The 18,335-nt window shown below is 38.0% G+C and overlaps 1 protein-coding gene across 3 annotated transcripts in view; it reads right to left on the bottom strand.

Moving 5' to 3' along the window:
* CPNE4 (copine 4) overlaps positions 1-18,335 on the bottom strand; it is a 198,534-nt gene that overhangs the window by 74,088 nt on the left and 106,111 nt on the right. For all 3 annotated transcript variants that reach the window (XM_015854074.3, XM_015854075.3, XM_085538247.1), the window contains exons 4-7: positions 11,384-11,455; positions 7,567-7,641; positions 2,058-2,141; positions 1,088-1,177 (exon numbers count right to left, since the gene is read on the bottom strand). In XM_015854074.3, coding sequence (XP_015709560.1) covers positions 1,088-1,177; positions 2,058-2,141; positions 7,567-7,641; positions 11,384-11,455 — 321 coding nt within the window. The remainder of the gene's footprint in view (positions 1-1,087; positions 1,178-2,057; positions 2,142-7,566; positions 7,642-11,383; positions 11,456-18,335) is intronic.

Below are 18,335 nucleotides of genomic sequence, written 5' to 3'. Positions count from 1 at the left end.
AAAATACTATTCATTTCTGTGTATTCCTTGTGCTACAATACAAATGCTTCCCTACCATGCAAATGTATACATACAAGCACCGTGTTTTTATCAATATTGTTCCACAGCAACAGTGCTGATTTTGTTAAGTCATAAATCACCACCAGCTTAGTAGACAATATAAACCTAGGCACTCATAGAACTATTTTTTAATCTTCTCCATGCATTCATGGAATGCCTTGTAACACGAGGAGACCACGCACTTTAATATTATTTTCCTCTATCAGCGCAGCATATTCTATGGTATACAATGAGTGAAAAATGACAGCATCATTTCTAAAAGGTTATACAAATGTAATGTTGTAGGAAGAGAGGTTTGCAGAGGGAAGGAACAGTTTTGTTAGACACCTTGGTATGATTAACAGAAATAACATTTTCATGTCCAGTGTCCTCCTACCAGGTCCAAGAGGCCAAACAGATACTGGGGATAGTGCCCCTTGCTAACTTTGAAAACATTTTTTAATTTTAAGAGTTTAGTATTAACCTTAAACCTGCTTAGAAGAATAGAAAAAAATGATTCAGATATGATTTAATCTAAATTATCCATAAGAAGATTTTTTCTACATAGAGCTTGGAGTGCTCGACTATTAGTCTTTCTAGTAGCACTGTCATTACTATGGCATATGTCTTTCTGTGGCAATCCCATTTTTCGTATATGTTAACTGAGTTCATTAGTAAGAGTTTCATTTACAGAGGGTCTGCAACCAGAAAAGCAAGGAATGAGTAGATAAAATGGTGCCAGGACTGAAAATTCTCTTGGGTATATGCTCACCAGTTAAATGGTGCTGGATTCAAATTATCCAACTGATTGGCAAAAACAGTCCCATTATTTTTCCAAGGTACCATAAGAACAGTACAGCATAAACTGCTGATTACAGTGGATTATCACATCTCTGCATTTAATTTGATTGTGTTAATCATAAAATAACGATGTGATCATTTTGTTTGCCAGAGGGCAGAGCAGAATAGCAATTTTCAGTTGAAAAAGGCAGACAAAGTCTCGTTTTCTACAAGTAAAACAATTCAGAAAGTAGAAACTGCTGCTTACTTTTAGCCTGCGATCCTGGTCTCCACTGCACAGAGAATTTACAGACACTTTAAAGGTCTTCCAGGCTGGATTTAAGTTATTCATCACAACCTGAGAGCGAAAAGAAATAAAGAGAACCCTTAAAATTCACACATTTCTAAACAGAACGCTAACAGCCACCATTTTCAAAACAGTGTGTTCACCATAAGGAGAACTAAGCAGAGACCAGCTGGAGGTTTGCAGCACAACATATACAGGATATTTGCCCTGGAGCAACCTGCAGTTTCCAACACATCTGCTCCAGAAAACCCCAGAAAGGAACACAACTGGGAAACGGGTCTCTCACATTCCAGAGGGTGCCCCAGCACTGCCATACCAAGTAGGGGTGCAACTCACAGAAGAAAGGTTGTGGGATACATCCCTGAACTGGAAGGTATGGAAGAGATGCAGGCCTGGGCAATCAGGATGGACAGTATCAGCTTATAGACACATCGTCTTCTTTGGTTGAAGAAGACTTTATGAAATCCATAATAAGCAACCTCATAACCCCAAATACAGGCCACAGCTCTCTGACATTGCCAGTCACTGTACTGGAAGCAGTAAAAGCACTGAGGCACAAGAAACAAATATAAAGAACCCAGATTACAAACCTTTTTAACATAGCAAGCTAGGAGAGGTGGAGTGGATGAAACATACTATCAATAAGAAATTCTGAATATAATCTTTCTAAGTACTGACTTATAAACAGAGTATCTGCCAGTTCAATTAAACTTGAATCTCTGACTGCAGTACTATCTTCTCTTACTCTCAGGTGAGTAAATCAGCGCCCATTAATCGATAATAACACATGAGATAGAAGTGTTTTTAAGCATGGGTGCTTGTAGAACTTTATATTTTTTTCTTTTATTTATTTTTGTCAACAGAAGCAACAGCTGTATTTCCTGATAGCCTACATACATCCTTGGAAAGTAAACATAACCTTGTTTCTTACCTCAGTCCTGTGAACAAGTTGTTGGGTTGCATCATCATTCATCCGGAAAATCTCCAGAAAGGGATCAGATTTGCTGAAAAAATCCTAAAATAAAACATAGGACAAGTTGCTCTTGAGAATTCTTTTTCTTTTGGACTTTCAGGCATACTGCATATGTGCTTTCCTGACTGCTAATGAAAAAGCAGCAACAGTGTGATTTTAGTGAAATCTCCCGGTGTCCCTCAGCAATATTTCACTCCTGTGCTTGTTCCACAAGGACTTCCATGGCACTGCTGTTGTTCTCAGTTTGGCTACTCAATCATGACAGGCACAAGGGTAAAATCACACTTCACAGGTTTTTTTGCCTTCTTACACCCATTCCAGATTACTGAGCTTTAGCTTCTTCATTGATCTAGCATGTTTCTTTCTACTTCCAAACCTCTATAGTCTTTTGACTTACCTCACAGTGTCCTGTGTAGCATACTCTATAGAAGCATTGAATTTAATGCTACTTTCCCACCCTCTCTAAATAGAAGTTAATGGGGCAGGACGCCATGCTTCTAACAGTTAACACAAGTATTGGCAATATGGATTAGAAAAGGTTAGAAAAGTTAAGTTCTCTTCAGAATGTGGAAGCTCAAACCACGTAAAAAGGAGAAACAGAGCAGGAAAATGCAAAAAAATTATTCCACCTTTACCAAGTAAATCTGTGACAGGCATTTGGGTTCACATTTTCGCTGCAACACAGTACCCCTCTGTTTGGCTCTGCAATCACACAGTAAGTCAAAACATCAATATGCAACCCTAAATTAAGTTGTTTTCTATAGTATACCCTCAACATGGCCATAGCCTCTTGTGTTTCAACAATATTGTTTTTTTGTGCTTTTTTTTTTTTTGCACAAGCTGGCTCCGCAGCTGGCTAGATAATTCATATCATTAACTGTGCCATGCCCCAAGAGATGGGCTCAAATGGACTCCATTTCCTGCAGTTTTGACTCTCATCTTCATTTTCTCCTTCAAAAGAGCCACAAGATTAACTTCATGCATACAGATAGAATTCTCCACATGCCATATACCATATTCACCTCAGCATCAACCTGAGGAAGTGAGGAAGTCTGGTTTTGAGGATTTTCTACAGAAGTTTTAATGCAAAAATGCTTGTAGTATACACTGTCCTACCATTTTCTCCCCAACAAATGCCCTTCATACTTATTGTTGTCTAGACAGATAGCAACTGGAAGCAGCTCTGAATACAATGTTAGTCAGAAGTCTGTGCACAACATTTTGGTCAAACTTGGTATTGGATCATTGTTACTATTTCATAAGGGCAAAGCAAGGAAAGAAATCAGGGCTTTGAAAAGGGAAATCAGAATCTGAATGTCTGGAGAAGATGAATCTCTAAGGATCATGAAGACTGGGCAAGATTCATATAAACTATTGTCTTTTCCATGGCCTCAAAATGAGACTTATCAATGCTGTGTTCATAGCATTGTTCTGTGAGTGGTCAGTTTCTTTTTTGACAAGAGAAAAGCTATTTGTGTGCTTAAAACCTATTGCAATGTAGGTATGCAATCCTAAACAACAAAGCCATATGTTGGCCCATTTGTTCCAATTATGTAGTTACAATCCACTTAATGTAAGAGTGTGTTGAACCAGCACAATACCCTGCACAAATTCTATGCTTCCAGAGTATGACTTGAGGCCCTGATGTAGATTTAGCACGTGGGCTGAATTCAACACTTGAAAATGTTTGTTTATTAAAGAGCTTTGGTGATCAAACTGTGAGAGGTTACTACTGCACAGAAGAGAGCAAGGCAGCTGGTTTAATTCTATTGAGACCAAAAAGAATGATGCATAGTATTAAAAAAGACTGAGGTGCCTCTTCCTATTCATAACGTATATTGCTTAAGACTGAGTAACAGCTTAGCGTTTAACAGATTCTTTATGAAACAAAAGTTTGATGAGAAGTTATCTAAAAGAAAACAACTCAAAATGAAAGAACAATCCAAAGAACAAGTCCTGCAGTGCAAAATCTTCAGAAAAGGAAAGGATTTTGTGAGAAAACCCAAAATACAGTATCATTCTCAGCTGAATATAATGAGAACTGACACAGAAAACATCAGCATGAGAAAAGCAATTTTTAATACCTGCTTTTAATAAAAAAGGCTATATCATCCAAAGGAAAAAATAGTCACTATTGATAGCTTCTGTCACCTCAGCTCAATGCAAAAACAAAGCCTACTTCCTTCTAGAATCAAGGTATAAACCAAAACTTCTTCAGTATCAAAGCTGCCTGGTAACAACTCAAAGCTGGTATGATACATTTTCATTTCTTTTTAAATTTAGCTATAACATACTTAGCATTTTCAATAAAATTTGGCTGCTATGCTAAATCTAACAGCTTTGCTTTATCTCGCAAGAGCATCTTCTTTAAGAAAAATAGCGGCAATAAATGTTGTTTTGATATTTTAATAAAGCTTACATGATTAATATCATGCATTTGCTGGTGGCATAATGCACATTATCATTTCAGTATGTGCAGCAGTTACACAATAGTAACATCAATACATGGCTTGTACTTTAAAAATGTACCTTCTTCTTCTTCTGAGCACTTATTTTGACACTTTTTGGTATGCTTGTTTTCAGAGCAAAACACTTTTTAAAGCTCAGGTTTACAGGTTAAGATCCATCAGAAAAGAACTGAAACATCCAGAAGACACTAATCAGTTTTGAAAATGCATCAGTATCAAGACACAGCTCTTAAGAATTTCTTCGGTACTTCAGCACCAAGCATAAAAAGCTTTTACTTCGCAGACGTTTGCTGGAGTATCTCAGGCCATGGTAACCGCCTCTCTTAGAATAGGAAAAGCAGTCTGACTGCCTCACTGCTCATAATTTATTACAGCTATCATAAACATGTAGCTGCTTGTTATGGTAATTGTGACACAGCTATTAATGCAACAGAACCTTTTCAAAAGTTATTGTTCCTCTATAAAGTGTTCTCAGCGGATCTCTTGAAACAAAGATGTGCCATCTGAGTTGACTGAGCATGAAAATACAGTTATACCTTCCAAACACGTACTGCAATAAAACTATAACCTCTATCTCTGCAAAGTCAGTTAACTAAAGGAAGCTTTCTTATTGTGACTTATTATAATTTAGTATTGAATGTTTCAGCTACCTCCCCAGGAAACATTGTGTAGGCTCTATCTGTTTTATGGTGCCACTAAAACACTTGCAGTTTTACATGGAGGTAGTAAAAAACAAACCAATGTATACTGCCTGTGAAATTATACCAGCAAATTCTGTTTTATCCGACAAAAATATATTGGTCACACTTCTTGCCCTCATTTGTTCAAGGATCACAATCTGGATTGTCTTTCGAGGAGTTTTCCTTTAAGGAGCTGATGAAAAACTATTCTTGTCCCTTCAAAAAAACACTTATGGTAACGATGGGAAGAAATTGTTTATTCTTAAAGCACATTCAGAACTTTCTCCCCCCCTTTCCTTTACTCCCCAGTTGTGAACAAAAGGATTCAAGTTGTCTTCTACTAACCCCACAGACGCCAGTGCAGAAAACCCTGGGGTGACAGATGCGACCTTGTGCAGCACTGTTAGCTCCCAGCCCAGGTCTTCACTCCCAGGGGTAGGGACAGGCATGCAGTACCTTGCTTAGGATTTCACCAGATGGGATCTTGTCTATTCTCTGATGTCTTTCTTGGACATTTATGTAACTCTGGAGTACAAAAGCTTTTTCACCAATTTAAATAATTTCATACTGTGCAATTGTGCAACTTAAAGATTTCAGATCTTAGTGACGGTAATTACTAACAGTGCTTTGCATCTACTGACATCTAAGTTCATTCAGAGACGTACCCAAAGCTATAGCCCCTTCTTATAAATGAAGACAGCTAAATTTCAGCCAGGTTTAGAGACATGTCTATCTAGAGCAAATGGAAAGATTTATTTCAACTGTAAGAGGATTTCAGCCATTTTCATCAGCTGAAGAAAGGAATTATAATTTAAATAATAGATAAAGAGTCATGCAGATGATACAGGATTGTTGTTTAGTAGATAAAGCCCACCTTGACTAAACATGTTACAATGGCAAAAGCGATCATGATCTTGAAGCATTTCTGAATGATCCTCCTTCACTTAATCCTGTAAGTATTTTAACCATACTCTAAAACTATTGCCCAAGAAAACAGTGGCCTAGTTCTGAAGCACACTCTGGCAATGTTCTTTTAGTGTATATCAACAATAGCCTACAGAAACCATAATATTTGCAGTTGATTACATTTTACATCTGGGGAAAAGCAATGAGCAAATGAGGTCTTATTACGTTGTACACATCTTTTCCTTTTTCTAGATGTGACACCGTATGGAACAGTAAAACCCTGCGTGCAGCTTTTGAAATCAGGCCTAAAGATGGCTATCTTTCGACAAGGTTGTTAAATCTATGCCTAAATAAATTATAAGATTCAGAAACACTAAGAGTCCAGTAACTCTGAAGGAAGAGGTAATTCATCTTTCAGACGAGAAAAAAATTATGGTTCTGAACATTTGTGATTGTTAATGATCCTGAGCAAAGTAATTTTATTTACCTGTTGTAAATAAATTCCAGTGCTATTAATCATTCTCTGCTTGCCTGAGTTTTCTTTGCACTTACAAACTAAAACACCATTCATCAGTTAGAGACAGATTTTGGAAATCTTATATATGTATCCAAAAGCAATCTGATTGATTTGATCTTAAGCTACATATCAATTTTTTACAACAACATGCTCAGATCATCAGAATATTAATATTTTGTACAGGGCTACTATGTATTTCTAATTGGAAATAGCTTCACACATATATAGGGGACTATCAGGAAATAGTGGATGCTGTGATCCAGTATAACATTAATTATCTGGTCTTCAATTACACATAAAGCCTTATTATCTAAAAGAGGGTTATGGTCTTTTGACACCTATTGATTAAAAAGATATTCTCCAGGTTACTTCAAATAATTGTGCCTTCTAGCACAGTTAAATAACAGACACTGAGCCTTATAAGCACTCCCCTGGATTTCCTGGGCTGTACTGCTTGATATATATATTGCTAAGTAGTATCATGTATTTTCAAAAAGACTTTTCTTAACATGGAGTATTTGAATTAGAGGAGAGCTTTCTTATTGAAAAGGGTGAGCTATGTTTTTAACTTTATTTTAAAATGCTTGCTTCAACTGTATCATTTTTGACTACTTATAGAAAGCTCACTTCTCTAAGCACTTCTGATCTGTGGCATTTTAAGTAATTAAACTGTCTTGGTTATAGCATAATTAAATTGTCTTAGTTTTAATTAGATTCCCTTGAGGGTTTTTTTAATTACTTCACAACTTAAGGAAAGCTTCATTGTGAACACCGATCTGAAATCTCTGATGTGTTTAATAATACAAGGCAAAAAATATCTGTGGATGAAAATCTTATCAAATTATATTTGCAGGCATTCTTACATCTTTCGGTAAGGTTAATAACATGCAGCTTACCTTGTCATCCAATTTTCGTGCACTGAATGAAAGTTCAACATAGTCGTCATTGCCAGACAACTCCTCAGCTATCACCTAAATGGAAAGCTACATTTGAGTTTTGCATGGCATAATGAAAATGGAGAAAGACATAATTTCCCAGTGTGAAGACTACAGACCCCATTATGAAACTGAAGTGAAGTACCAGTTAATATGTTTCTCTTTGCAATCAGGAAGGGTTAATAGTGTTCAGTGAACCCCTTACTCAGTTGATGGGGGGCAACACATTAAGACTCTAAAACTTAATCATTTTTCGTTAGATGACAATGTCTTATCAATATCTGTCAACGGACAGACCTCCACATCCCTAAGTAATCCTCTTCCTCTGATAAAGTAATTTCTCTTAGGTGGGACAATGGTGAATTCCACTCAGTCTCACAATATCAAAGGGACGAAAAGAGCTATGTATGAGTTGGACTACTTGGGTCTAAGGCAAGATAAATGGAAAAAGTAGTGAAATCACTTGTCACAAATGGAAATGAAAGGCACATTTACAGTAGGAGTGTTCTCCTTGTGTAGTTATACTGCAATAGCTATGTTCACAAAATCATTTATTATAGACCGAGTCAGAAGGGAGTAACACTAAAATAATATACTGTATGTCTTTCAGATGACATAAGCTCTATTGATGATGCCCATCACTGGGCTATTCAACATTGTTAAAAAAAATAAAATACTATAGCATCTCTCATGACTAGGTCATTAACATTCTTCAGTGGAGAGAAGATTAACTAAAACTGATTTATATCACTGAAAAACGTTATTTGAAACAAACCACATTATATTCTACTTGGTATTTCCTTGCCCTGCATATCACATTTAAAAACAATGACAAACAACAACAACAACAAAGCCCCAAACAAACAGCAAAAAAAAAAAACAAACAACAGTATGTTTCCTAAGTACTTCATGCCCACAGCCAAATGTCTGGCATGGGTAAGTCCACAATGGAACAGTGACAAAACCAGTGGGACTGTGGCCTGTGGGGAAGCCCATGGCAGAGCGGAGAAAATGAGTAAGCAAGAGGTAGCAGGGGGCAAAACACATAAGAAACAATGAATGGCAAAACAGAAAAGTTTGTGCTCTGATCCTTACCTCCTGCACCATACTTCCCCTCACCAAAGCAGCAGAGCTAACGCGTGATGAAAACAAGGGGAGCAGAGACGACGAATGGATAAGCAGATGTGTCTGTACTGAAGCTGATTTCCAGTAAGTGGGAAGGAAAGGTGTTTTCCCTAACAGTATATTCTATTTGTTTCTCAGCATCCTCAAGAAGTAATTAGAAAGTTATGTTAACTGGCAATTAATTAAATTAAGTAGAATTTCCTGAGTCATGAGTGTTTTGGCTGTGACAGCTCATAGTAATAAACTTGGGTATTTTCTCATGCCAAATATTCACATGTAACCACATAGGAACACAGATGTCTCACTGGATTAAAGTAAAATCCAACAGGTGCATATGTGTGATTTACGTGTTCCTGGCCAATCTGAACTTGCTGAAAGTTTGGCCCACTGAATCCGATGCAACAATTATCTTCCACATTACTCTGGTGGCTTAAAAAATACTGCGCTGCAAAAACCCACTAGCACCTTGACATTTGCACACACAGTTTCACAAGTGTTTTTAACCAAAAATAATGAACATTTCCTGTAAAGGTTGACAGACTTCTAACTGGAGAAGCTGAGAGGGGGTCTCTTTTTACATGTATGCCACCCAATAAAAATGTGTTGATGAGATATTACACAGTCTATGGTCTAATAACATTCCAGCATACCAGGCTTGAGACAAGCAATTTCAGAATCCCGTGAAAAACTCAAAATTCAGGAATCTAAACATGTTTGGAAACTAGGCTTTGACAAACAGCTGGCATGTACCTCAGGCTTAGAAATAATTCTAACTAATCACTTTCCACTTAATCTCTTCAGACAGCAAGCTCTTCTCACAGTAATCTTTGAGGTCAGTCTTCTCCCACTGAAGTGAAGTCAGCCTGCTCTTAGAACCACAGGCCAGAAGCCAAGGTAGCTTGGACTGCTCACTGTTCTGTTACCGTTTCCACTCAGAGGGAAAGATAAAAACTGTTTGCAGAGAAAGAGATCTCCCTTTTTCCATTTCAACCATCTGGCTGGTCTCTGTTGCGTATCACCTCAGCTTACTTAGAGTAAGGCTTTTCAGACACAATCATTTTATTAACTCCAATTCTGATTATATTGTATTATAGTGTTTTATCCTGCATTCTGATATCTTATTTAGTAAATTAGTTTGTTTCTCCTCAGATCATTGCTCATTGGTGGCCAGCAGGGAGAGAGAGGCAATTGTCCCCCTCTACTCAGCTCTTGTGAAGTCCTATCTGGAGTACTGCATCCAGGCATGGTGACCCCAGCAGAAGAAAGACACAGAGATCTTGGAGTGGTTCCAGAGGAGGACCACTAAGATGACCAGAGGGCTGGAGAACCTCTCCTACAAGGAAAGGTTGAGGGAACAGGACTTCTTTAGCTTGGAGAAGAGAAGGCTCCTGGGAGACCTCATTGTGCACTTCCAGTACTTGAAGGGAGTGTATGAACATGAGGGGGAACGCCTGTTTGCACAGGTTGATAGTGACAGGACAAGAAGGAATGATTTTAAACTGAGACAGGGGAGGTTTAGGTTAGATATTAGGAGGAAGTTTTTCACACAGAGGGTGGTGATGCACTGGAACATGTTGCCCAAGGAGGTTGTGAATGCCACATCCTTGGAGGCATTCAAGGCCAGACTGGATGTGGCTCTGGGCAGCCTGGTTGACAACCCTGCGCGTAGCAGAGGGGTTGAAACCAGATAAGTATTGTGGTCCTTTTCAACCCAGGCCATTATATGAATAAAAATGAGTTTCATGTTACGTATTTAAGAAAACTTCTTCCCAGTAAGTGACCAAGGAAGACATCTAAGAAAGAAAATTCCCTGGGCTCTCAGAAAGTTTTTCATATTCTGCTCTTCACTGTGGCTGAAGACAGCAAAAAATTATCCAAATAATCAAGCCAAAAGAAACCCATCTGACTAATTGTAAATCAAGGAAGAAAATCCTTCACAGCCCCATGAGGCAATTGAGCAGAATATTTTGGTACAGTCTGTCTAATGCAGGACTGCAAATGCCACAAGCATGCTATGTTCAGAGCAGACAAGTTTGATCTCCCAAACAAGCTGGCAAAGAGAAAGATGAAAGAGATATTCATATTTCATGACATACATGGGGCTGCTATAACTGTCCAGTCTGTAACTGAATTGCAACAAAGCTAAAATAGCAAATTTTTGTGTGTGTCAATGTGCTGTTATTTTTTTAAAGACACTGTAAGAAGCCCTTAGGCTTAGAAACATCAGGTCTCTTCACCTTTTAAACTGTAATTGTGAAGAATTTTATATTTAATTTCATAAGGATTATTTGTGAAGTTGTTCATAGTCAGTATCATAAATGTACTTATATGTGAGTTAAAATGAATTTCTGAGGATTTGAGAGCTTTAGATAAGAGTGAAAAAGAAGACTTTCTTTTTGTCATCGAAGTATCTTACAAGCAGTAGCAGTAGTAGTAAATGTTATGGCTTTTGTACAAATAATACATTATTTGTTGCCATTTTGTTATAGGAAGTATTTGTCAGAAATAGTAGAAGTAATCTTTTAAATAAACCATTTGATTTCTCAAACCAAGGGTAGTTCCGGTGCCTTAGCATAATGCTTTTAGGCATTATTAGTCCCATTAGCTGCCTTTGAACAAGAAGAGAATAAAAGCGTATTTAAGACTGGCTTACTGTTATAGATGACTTCCCTGCTGTGTTCCCATGTTTGAGTAAGGACTTGGAGAGTTTCCTCTGAGAAACAATCTGCGCAAAAACAAAAGGGAAAAAATTAGAATCTACAATAAACGTAGGGGTAATTTTCATTTTCGTTTTATTTTGTATCAAGGTGTTCCTTAATCCATAAGTATAGTCCTGCATAGAAAGACCACTGCTGAGGGAAAAGTTTACCTGGGAAGCCTGCAGTTAGGATGCAGTGGGGTCAAGCTGAATGGGAAGAACACTATTTGATGAGTAGAACAGAATGGCAGAAGCGGTGTGTCATATTTTCCATGATGGGGAATTTGTTTCCATGATGGGGGCAACAAGGGAGCAGCTGTACACAGTAAATCTATCAGACTTGCCAACATCCCCCACTCCCCCTATTATTTTTATAGGAAACTGAAAACCATTTCAAAGAGAATGCAATAATTTTATTTCAAAACATCAACAATTCCAAACCCAGAAGAAGGCACCCTTCCTCTTAGGTTTAGTTCCAAAAGTCATCGCCTCTTTTTATCAGATAGCAAATCTTCTCTGGAACTCAACACTGTAATTTAGCTTGTCCACTGACCAATTTACAAATAATTTACCAGCTACATAATTTACCAGCCACTCTACAGTTGATGTTCCAGTATGCTAGGTCTCTCTCCTTTCTTCCTCTCTATAAAGTCAGTGCTGTCTTTAAACTATTCCAACTATTCCCTTCCTCCTTTTGGTGTTGTTTTTTGTTTTTTTTTTGTTTTTTTTTTGGTTTTTTTGGGGGGGGGGTGTTCTGTTGTTGTTGTTGTTGTTGTTGTTGTTGTTGTTTAATACTCATTTTTTACGCATTTGGAGAAGTTCAAAATACAGCCAGATGTACAGGTAACTAAATGCACCTTAGGAATTAGTGCATTTTTAATGCAACAACACAGCAACAGAATTCTGCCACATGCTACACAGACACTGAGCAAGGGTTGTTTCTCCTCTAGGCAAGATCCCAAGGCTTGGAATATGGCTTTATACCTGGGGTAGTTCTTTTCCATGTACAATGTTATTTGGGCAGCTTAACCTGGATGGCTAATCTACAACACTCGGAATAAAATGATCCATAGAGATCTTTGGCAAAATATGCAGAAATATTCTTCAGAAGAATACTTCTCTCATCAAGGGAAAAGAACGGCTTCAGGCAATCTGTTGTAATCCTGGGCACTGCACATATTTCAGCAATAAACCAGGTCAATAAGCAGCAGCCAGAATTGAAACAGGGCATGTAACACAAAATCATGGGCAGCTAAAAAGGTGCTGTGAGTAGAAGCAAACGGGATGTACATTTTGGACTAACATTCCCATGGCAAATCATCAATTCTTTGAACTGAGCAGAAACGTGCGAATAGGGCCTCAGATTTTATTGACCTCCTGTCCTGATGCAGGCAGCAGGGCAGAAGCAAGTTTTAGAATTGCTTTAAATGTAAGACAGGAGTGTTAGCATAGAGCTGGAGGGGATTCCCTCCAGAATCACATTGGCCAGCTTTCCAGTCCTAATGCTGTAGACCTGCTGTAGCTGGGTCAGCTGTACCTGACAGATGTATCTCAGATATCTGGAGGCAGAGAAACTCTCTTCCCCAGCAATTAATTGCAGTACTCATTACCTTCACTGTAAATACATTTTCCTAAGAGCTAACCTGTTTCTCTGTAATTAAAGCCCATTATTTCTGTCTAATGCACCATGGATGGTAAGAGTATTCTCCCCTTTCTCATTAAGGCCTTATTTCTGAAGGCTAATATACCTCCACACTCTTCTCTGCACCGTAGAACCCATCTATGTCCTATTTTTCCTTTCTGACCATATTTTTTAGGTCTGGAACCATTATCGATACTCTCTGCTGAGCTCTCACCAGCAGGTCCATGTCCTACTCTTAGAATAACACTCAAAACTGAAGATAGAACTAGAGATCCCTCTTACGCAAGAGCTGCTCACGTGCTGTAAGCTCCTACTGATCTTCTCCAGAATTGCATTTGACTTTTTTTTTTAACACCATAATCCTCTCCCTGTCCATATTTATGACCATTTCAGATCTTCCTTCACTAGCTGTTTTTACCCCACATTTTTGCATCTGGTTATTACTTCAAGAAAGAATTTGACACTCATCCTTTTTGGACTGCCTTCCATAAGCCTACTGCTGCCATCACCTCACTCACTTCTCCAAATTAACTTGAAATTTTCCCTACGTATTGGTCTTGTGAAAGCAAGGGATGAAAATAAAATACGGAAGACGATCAGGATTCAGATGTCCTTCTTTCCTAGGATCTTAGAAAGGTTTTTCACTGCAGCCCCTTACACTACTCATACCTTTCTTTTGTTGCCAGCTAAGCTATCACTTTTACAAAGTGTGAAGACCAAGTTACAAAACCTTGAGATTTTCAAATGAAAGGTGATGCAGAAATATGATTATTTTCAGGATATTTCTATGTTATGGGTTCTACATCTAACAATGAATTCTGGCAGTTGGGCAGCAGGACACGTTGTGTCTCGATGATCTCCCTGCTTTCCCCAAGATGTACAGAAAATATTGTAAAACACAATAAGCTCTTGCGCAGAAAGCTATGTGTATCGTGCACCAGAAATCTCTTCAGACATTTTAAGTATGTATGTCCTCATGACACAGAACTTGGAAGGGAACCTGTCCTTCAGCTACCTCCTAGAAGGACAAAAGGGCATTCCTCGTGAACAACTTAAATACCCTTTTAGCTACTTTGGAAACTATTGAAGCTTCCAGGTGGCACTGGGCAGACAAAACCTGAAGCTGGGGAGCTTCCATGCAGGTGGCAGACAGACAGCTCACTGTGCCAGAGAATTTAATTTATTCTGACATTCCCATTACTAGATCGCGTTAATAAGACTAGCTCTCTCAGCCATTAGCATCCTTGTGACACAGTAAGCACCCTGAATATGTAAATACGTGTATTTGCAGACAAACATTTACCAGTTGTTAATTAAGTGGCCAGTAAAATGAATCTTCCATCTGGCAATAATGTGCCAAGATCGTTGACTCAGACTGTAATTAGTGATTTGGGATCAGAAGACTGTCATTGTGATAACTGACAAGGAATCAGTACTCTCTAGCAGGAAATCACCCTCTTTGTTCAAGCAGTGTACAAAAAGCAGCTCTCACTAGACAAAAGAGACACTTCTCCAGGGTGGTGATGCACTGGAACAGGTTGCCCAAGGAAGTTGTGGATGCCCCATCCCTAGAGGCGTTCATGGCCAGGCTGGATGTGGCTCTGGGCAGTCTGGTCTGGTGGTTGGCAACCGTGCCCATGACAGGGGAGTTGAAACTACATGATCTTTGAAGTCCTTTTCAACCCAGGTTGCTCTATGATTCTATGAATTATATTTATTCTTTCGTACCAGTGCAAATAACCTTCTGAACACCATAACAGGTGTTAGCTGACTTGATTGCCAGTCCTAGACAGCAGTAAGGTACAGTTCTTAAACAGATATTAGAATCCAGTTCAGACCTAGCAGAATGCATATTTTATGAACATTTTATTAAAGCATGACCAACCACTGATCAAACGGGTGTAGAAACCTATCTAAAAGATGAAACTAATAGAGATTTAAGAACTGAAGTTATGTTATGTTTTGTTTTGGTTTGGTTTGGTTTTTTTTTGTGGTTACAGCCACGTATAAATTACAATACAGTTATATTTTAAGAGCCACATATCCAATAATATGAATCATACTCAATAAACTTGCAAGAGGTAGGAATAGGAACAGAATGTACAAGCTGCTGCTCTGCTTCAGGAAGAGGAGATACATACGCAAAGCAATTCTTATTGGCCTCTTATGAACATGCTCTCAACTAGATTTCTGGTCTTTATTGCCAAGGGATATCAGCTCAGGATAAGATGGGGACAAGAAATTCCCTTGCAGATTACCTAAATTGGCCTTAGTACTTTCAAGTGCAAATAAGCCAAGGAAAGATCTGAACAGATGTTCTACATTTCTGTGATTAAAACTCAAATCCCATGTTGCCCTTTGATCTTATCTCCAAATTAAAATATATAAAAGGTGCTTTGCTTTTTTACATAAGGCACTAACAACCAGCTGTGTACGCTGCATTGCTCTGTAGTCACTCAGACAAGGACTCTGATGAAGGTTTTCTCTCTCCTGTGTCAGAATCGTGACTAATCAGCGCAGCGTAAGATGAGCTGTGATATATAATGACCTATTATAACTGGCTTGTGTAAGAATCTTTTAAAATACACTTCTCAATGTGCTCCTTCCCTAATCAAATATAAGAAAACTTTCAACAGTATCATGTCGAATTCCCAATGCTTATAAATCAAACTAATGAGGAGAATTCAAAATGTCTTTTTAACTTATTTATTTCAGCATTGGTAGGAACAGATTAATCCCATATATTGAACGGAGAAGCTCTGTATGCATCAGCAGCTGGGCTTGGTCCCAGTTCTGTAAACAGCACTGATGAAGTTTTGCAAGGTACCACTGAGCAGGCCTAATGACCACACTTCATATTTCCCCTGGGACCAAAAAGCTGCAAGAACTTTGTTTACCTGAATTAAGTTGATGTGAATCCTAGCTCCAGATATAACACCAATATTCTTTTGCTAAAGGCTTCTTGAAAATCCCATGGACAAAGGATCACAGCTCCTTTTCTATTTATGTTCTACATCACTTGACTTTTATTAATTCTTCTGAGATGTGAACCTCTGGTCTCTGATTCTGACAGAACCAAGGACTGGGCAAACAGTCTGCTTAGTGGCAAGAGTGTATACAACTTAGTTTCATGTTCACTGTAAAAAACAGTAGAAGACTAGGATAATTTTAAATAACTCTTCCAATCCCTCATTATTTATTCAAACTGGTCTCCTCTTTCCACTGGACTCTGTTAAAAGATCCCCAAGGCTACTCAAACGAGACAGCAAACTTAGCCTAACAATCATTTCACAACATTTCTGTGTTAATTCTTCTCTTCTACTTAATTTGTTAAGATTCTAGATACCCAAAAATAAAAAGACAGACTTGACTTTTTCCACCTGTGCACATGAAGAACTGATGTAGCTCTATCTTACAGTGTAAAGACTTCCCCCTCTTCTTATCACGTTTATCTTTATTCTGGTTTCTGACAAAGCAAGATCTATACAACTCTGATGAACTTGTGTCTGTCTTGATAATGTATTTCCCAGTCACCATCACATATACTACATTTAAACAGCAGGTAAGTGCCAGTGGCCTTACCCTGACCCAAAAAAGAAATAAAGGTTTAGGAAATGAATTCACCTTTTGCAGATACCAGGTAAACCCTGCAAGAGCATACATTCATATGGAATACAAGTCCAAAATGAAGAAAGTTTCACTCTGTATAACTCCTCACAGAGTGGTTTTTTTCTTGATATTGCCAGTTTTATTGCTGTAGTCATCCCAGCTGTATACACAATACGTTCTGCAGCACACTCACCTCCCCTCAAGATTTTTGTTCCCTATAGTACTGATCAGCTCACAGCCTGTTTACATCTCAATTACACCTCTCCATGTTGTTGTTAAATATCTGTGCCTGAAAATAGTGAATCTAAATGGAACACTGTAAAAATAAAAGATCCATGTCACAGGAGACAATAACGTTATTACAGGAAATAGCTTATCAATAGCACAAAATGTCTTTGAATTTAGTTAGTATGCAGTTTATGCAGACTTTTCATAATTAGATAATTAGTTATAATAATAATTCATTGTAATAGCAAACAGCTTTAAATTAGTTTTCTAAAGACTGCTACAGCAACTCATACAAAAAGATAAAGTATGTAAAAACAGAGCAGTACTAACTGTACAAGTAATTCCATTAAATGTGACGGCTAAGATTAATATAGAGCTGAAAATCTTACAGCTCTAGAGATCATGCAGTAATGGTAAACCACGAATCTCCCTGGGAAAACTGTGGTGTTCAAATAGTTAGGTAAGTTGTGAGAGAAGGCTGCGTGAATGATTTCTTTGTGTTCAGCATCAACCCTGGTAGAAAATGATATTCATATCTAATAAAGTACATTATTCATCCCACTAATGAACTGAGCAACTCCATTTGGAGGAGATCGAAGGTCAAGTGTTTAGAGGTACTCAGATATCTAAGGAGGCACACAGATATTTAATGGAATTTAGGAATTGAAAAACCTTGAAAACACTGATCTTGTGTCTTCTGCTCTACTGAAGCTGTCAACAGACTATTAAACAGATATTCTCATAGAGACTACTTCTATTTAATTAATTCAGGTGCAATCATGGCTCTCTCAGCTTTTCTCCCATTCAAGAGCAAGGGGATTTGCAATGGCTACAACCAAGCTCATCATCAGTCAGCATTTTCAAGTGCATAACCTTCTAATGATATGTAGTACTAAAAGCACACAAGAACAAGCAATACTTATTACTAAGATGGAAGATTTTCAATCTAATTTGCACATACATGCATGCGTGGGAAATATGAAATCTCTAAATAACATCTGAAAAGGTTCTTGAGACACAAAGACGCACATCTGCTGTCTTCCCTGCAGGTGCTACTAGTTGAACAAGTAACGGAGCTGTGAACAGTAACAATGTTTTAACACATCTGTAAATTAAAATAAACCAAACCAGTCATGGAATCACAGATAGTAGAGACCAGCTGGAATGAAAGAAAAGCCATTAAAGCTACTCCCATTACTGTAGAGCTGGGATGGTTCACAGCATTTAGGAATTAACGGTTTTATGGGTTCCTGTAATTTATTGATGTTGCCAGCATGGCTGAGTGAAAATAAAAAATGTGTTGGCAAACTTGTTTCTTTCTTGTTGGAGGATCAATATTAATTGTACAGATTTTGTGGGCTGGGACTTCTGGTCAAAACTTCAGAGGAAAAAGTGCATCTAATTCATCCTCCTGATATTTAATTCCTG

This window comes from Coturnix japonica, chromosome 2 (genome assembly GCF_054131305.1).
Source record: "Coturnix japonica strain WE chromosome 2, WE-NBRP24, whole genome shotgun sequence".
In the NCBI taxonomy this organism is placed as follows: Eukaryota; Metazoa; Chordata; class Aves; order Galliformes; family Phasianidae; genus Coturnix; species Coturnix japonica.
Note: the sequence above shows the minus strand (reverse complement) of the source record. Positions and strands in the feature narration are given on the sequence as shown.